Below are 4,721 nucleotides of genomic sequence, written 5' to 3'. Positions count from 1 at the left end.
CCGCCGCAGCAGCGCCTGAACCTCTCCCGGGTAAGGCGGGGGCTCTGCAGACCCCCAAAACCTCCTTTGCAGAGCTGTGACGGTCTCAAGGCACATACCTGTCTCTTCCCCAGTGCTTCAGCTCCGTCGAGCTTTTCGCCATTCACAACTTGAGTGAGGGCTCGGCCGTGGGGCGCAGCGAGTTCAAGGAGTTTTGTCCCACCATCCTGCAGCAGCTGGAGTCGGGGGCATGTGCCTCTGAGAACCTGGAAAATGAGGAAAATGAGCAAACGGAGGAGAGCAGACCCAGCTCAGCCGAAGGTAAGCGGGGAACTGGGGGCATGGAGCTTGGGGACGTGAGGCACCCCAGGACCTGCAGGACATTCCCATTCCCAGCTCTGGGGAGCAGGCAGAGTCTGGCAGAGACGAGAGGAAGCAGTTCGCCCGCAGCAGACATGAGTCCTCTCGGGTTTTCCTCGGCGTGGTTTGTGCTGTGGGCTCATGGCGTGGTTTTTCCCCTAATCCCACATGCCATAGGGCAGAGCTGTGTCCGCAGCACAGCTCGCCGGGATAGCTGGATATCGGGGGGACCTTGCTGCGAGTCCCTGTGGGTGGGAGGGGATGGCTTGGTACATTTAGGGACCCGCTGATGTCCAGCCACCGGTGGATGTGAAATGACATTCCATGCATCCAGGTCCTGATGATGCTCATGGTTTCGGGAAAACCTCTTCCGAGTAACCCGGTGGCTTTGCTTCCACCTCCCCTGCAACAAAAATGATGGTTTGTGTCGCAGTTGAAGCGTCTGGAACAAAGGGAGAGACGCTCCGGTGCGGCGAGGCCGGCCTCGGCGTGGGGGCGTAGACCCGGAGCCAGCCTTTTCCGCCCGCCCGGATCCGGGATTTTGGGGTTCTCCCCATCTCCCCGCACCGAGAGCCTCGGTAATGTCTGGCCCTCGTTTCTTCTCGTTCCGCAGCGTGGGGCTTTGGTTTTCTCAGTGTGTCGATGATTAACGTGGCCTCCCTGCTCGGAGTCCTCATCGTACCGTGTACCCAGAAGGCCTTTTTCAGCCGGGTCCTCACGTTTTTCATCGCGCTCTCCATCGGCACGCTGCTCTCTAATGCGCTCTTCCAGCTCATCCCAGAGGTGCGGTAGAAAGTCCCTGCCTCTCTCCCGTCTCCGAGGGCAGCTCTCCGGGCGCCCTCTCTGCCTCCACCCTGCCGAATCGAACCGATTCCTCCATCACTCGAGGCTGAGGGCTTGTCTCAGGGGCTCCGCAGGGCTTTTCTCACCCCTCCGAGCACCAGGAAACCCTCTCGAGCATGCAGGCAATGCAGGGAGGCTGTGTCCACCAGCCCTGCCGGGTCCTTGCGATGCTGCTGGCCAGGTCTGAGGTCCGGGAAGGTGCTGGGAGAAGCCGTTTGCTCCTGCCCCACGGGCTGTGTCTGCTTCGCAAGGGAGTTTATCCCGTGGAGGGATGTGCTCGGCCCTGCTGCGTGCAGAGCTGCCCGGCTCGGAGGCTGCAGAGATGCTAGTGGCATGAGCTGGATGGAAGGACCTGCAAGGTGGAGAAAATATCGATATAAAAGCAAAGAGAACAGCCCAGGGAGCACCGACTTCCTCTCGAGTCAGCCAACTTTTACAAATGTTTTAATTGCCTTTTTTTCCCCCCCTGATTCACAAGACCGATGTTCCCACAAGGGTTCAGACTTAGGTGAGGTTTCCTGGTGCTCTGATGGGACCGACGGATATATTGCAAATTAATTGTGTTGTAATTGCGCAGTTCTGGAGTTGAATAAATACACCCACGTGCTCTCAGATTGGACACCTTCGAAATACGTGTACTTCCTCGGACCCCCCGGGCCAAGTGGCTTCACAGAGCCCTTGTGCTCCTGGGTAGGTGACAAGCTGGATTCGAGCTTCTGCACATCCAGCATTAAAACTCTGGATTTAAGGTGCAGTTCAGCGTTCCCTCTGAGCAGAGCACCTTTCGTTGCCGCTGGGTTTTCCCCCCTGGCATTGCCTGCATTGCTTTTGGGCAGTGAACGCCTCGTCTGTGTTGGCGAGGGGATGTTTTTTCAAGGCTCCTTTTCAACTCCAGAATTGTGACCTTTATTTGCCAAACGTAAAAACCAAGCACCTCTATTTCCTGATCCGCCAGGAACCGAGATGCCTTACGTACGCTCCACCCTCGCCGTCGGTCCAAGCATCCCCGCGCGGCTTGCGGGGAGCGGCTGCAGGACGAGGATGGAGCGTCCGAGATGCTCAGGGGACCTCGGTGCTCTGTGGCACTGGAACATCACCTCACATCCCACGGGGGCTCAGGGAGCAGGGCTGGGGTGCTGGCTCTGGAACAGCCTGGCTGCAAAAATTCATCTCCAGAGCTAAAAGAGAGCTGCTTGCTCCAAGGGAGGGCTCCTCTCCCGGTCATTTGGTGTGAGCTCTGCAGTGGGGTGTCCCTCCGACCTTTCCCATTTCCAGAGCCACTCAGCACCAGGTTCGTCCCACTTGAACCAATGCCAGATGAACGAGCAATCACTAATGAATGTCCTCTTCTCTCCTCCCCTCTCCCTCCTCTCTCTTTCCTTTTGGCGTGGATTCCTTCCCTCCCCTTCCCCACGTTGATCTCCTTTCCCTCCGACAACCTCCCCTTCGTCTGATTCCCCGGGGTGGGTTTGGCACGCACGCCGCAGTCTGGGGTTACGGTTTCCTCTGCGTCACCGTCATCTCCCTCTGCTCGCTGGTGGGAGCCAGCGTGGTGCCCTTCATGAAGAAGACCTTTTACAAGCGGCTGCTCCTCTACTTCATAGCTCTGGCGATTGGAACTCTCTACTCCAACGCCCTCTTCCAGCTCATTCCCGAGGTAGGGTGAGGATGGTCGGGGTCTGTCCCTTTTCTCTTCTCTCGGGGGATGTTTTCTCTGGGCGCTCGCTGCCTGGAGAAGGGGAAGGCGGCGGCGGAGGGGAGCCGAGAGCGAGGTACGGAGGCTGGAAGCTCCTCAGGACTCCAGTCAGTGCTGGTTTTTTGCCCCTTTTTGGAAGGGAATTACTCCAGGGAGATCTCCAGTCTGCTTCAAGCAGAGAAGTGTTATTTTATGGCCCTTTCTAGCTTTTGTGCCGAGAGAGCGGGGGCTTTCCAAACCTGCTTTTAGCATCCCTGCCCTGCTGCAGGGTGGTGGATGCAAGGCCTTGGGGCACAGCTGGCTCGGTGGGGTGTTTGAGGGGACTAAAGGTGCACAAAGGCATTTTTGTAGCTTGCCCCCAAAGCAGCGATGCTTAGAGAGAGGTCAGAAAGCGGCAGTGTTGTCCCCAAGGTGTCAGGGCAAAGGCAAGCGAAGGATGCTGCCAGAGACTGTTCCTCGGTCCTGTCACTTGTCCCCTTTTGCCTGCAGGCATTTGGATTCAACCCTCAAGAAGATTATTACGTTTCCAAATCCGCTGTGGTGTTTGGGGGCTTCTACCTCTTCTTCTTCACGGAAAAAGTCCTGAAGATGCTCCTGAAGCAGAAGGACCAGGTGAGGCTGAGCAGGGGCTGCTCGGGTGGGACACAGCAGAGATGGCAGGGGTGGGTGACACCCCTGCACCCCCCCTGTCCCGCAGCACCACCACGGGCACAGCCACTACGGCCCTGAGGCTCTGCCGTCCAAGAAGGACCAGGAGGAGGGGGTCACCGAGAAACTGCAGAACGGGGACCTGGACCACATGATCCCACACATCACCAGCGAGCTGGAGTGCAAGACCCCCGCCGGGGACGAGAAGGTCGTGGTGGGCTCGCTTTCTGTCCAGGTTAGTGCCTCTTCCTGGGGGGCTGAGGGTGGGTGTGTGGGAAAAAAACCTGCCCGTCGATGGAAAAAAGCGGTTTTGAAGCCCATCAACACCTCCCCGACAAAATCCTCCATGGGTAGTGGGAGGCAAATGGCTCATTATGGATTTAACACGTGGAGGGGTGGGTTCCCCTGGGTGGTGGAGGGAGCGGTGACCCCCCAGAGAGGCAGGGTGCTGAGTTTTCTGGGGTGCTGAGTTTTTGGGGTGCTGTGGCAGGACCTCCAGGCCTCCCAGAGCGCGTGTTACTGGCTGAAGGAGGTGCGGTACTCCGACATTGGCACGCTGGCGTGGATGATCACCCTCAGCGATGGCCTCCACAACTTCATCGACGGGATGGCCATCGGGGCTTCCTTCACCGTCTCTGTCTTCCAAGGGATCAGCACCTCCGTGGCCATCCTCTGCGAGGAGTTCCCGCACGAGCTGGGTGTGTGAGTCCTCGAGGAAAGGCGCTGCGAGGGGTCTTGGATCCCTGCTGCTTTCCTGGTCCTACCTGTTGTTTCTCGAGAGAAAGGCAAACGCGGGGTGGAATAAACAGAGTAATGATGGGTGGGAAGGCAAAGCTGTAAACTACACTGAGCAATCGCCGCTCTAAAAATAACGAGGTAATATGATGTCTGAGATTTAAATTTAGATGGAGACATCTGAAGGAAAAAAAAAAAAAACAACACCTCGTTGGTTTGGGAGGGGGGAGGCGGGCAGCGGTTTGGGTTTGAATATCCAAATTTATGCTCAGGCAGGGCTGGGAGCTGGCAGGCAGCTGGTGTGGTCAGCGCTCGGCGCCAGCGGGCACGGGCAGCCCACGCGTGACCTCCTGCAAAAGCAGGCGATGCTTTGGGACAACCTTGGTGTTGTCCCCATGCTGCTGCCCGCCCGGTGACACCCCCTCCCTCCTCATCCTCCCCATCCTCCTCTCCCGCAGGG

The 4,721-nt window shown here is 58.0% G+C and overlaps 1 protein-coding gene across 1 annotated transcript in view; it reads left to right on the top strand.

Annotated features, from left to right (window-relative positions):
* Positions 1-4,721, top strand: part of SLC39A14 (solute carrier family 39 (zinc transporter), member 14) — a 5,408-nt gene that overhangs the window by 226 nt on the left and 461 nt on the right. Inside the window, exons 2-7 of the mRNA XM_010078833.1 lie at positions 93-300; positions 2,670-2,839; positions 3,368-3,490; positions 3,576-3,761; positions 4,017-4,224; positions 4,720-4,721. The exon at positions 4,720-4,721 is cut by the window's right edge and continues 174 nt beyond it. Coding sequence (XP_010077135.1) covers positions 93-300; positions 2,670-2,839; positions 3,368-3,490; positions 3,576-3,761; positions 4,017-4,224; positions 4,720-4,721 — 897 coding nt within the window. The remainder of the gene's footprint in view (positions 1-92; positions 301-2,669; positions 2,840-3,367; positions 3,491-3,575; positions 3,762-4,016; positions 4,225-4,719) is intronic.

Source organism: Pterocles gutturalis, unplaced genomic scaffold (assembly GCF_000699245.1).
Source record: "Pterocles gutturalis isolate BGI_N339 unplaced genomic scaffold, ASM69924v1 scaffold7376, whole genome shotgun sequence".
Taxonomy (NCBI): Eukaryota; Metazoa; Chordata; class Aves; order Pterocliformes; family Pteroclidae; genus Pterocles; species Pterocles gutturalis.
Note: the sequence above shows the minus strand (reverse complement) of the source record. Positions and strands in the feature narration are given on the sequence as shown.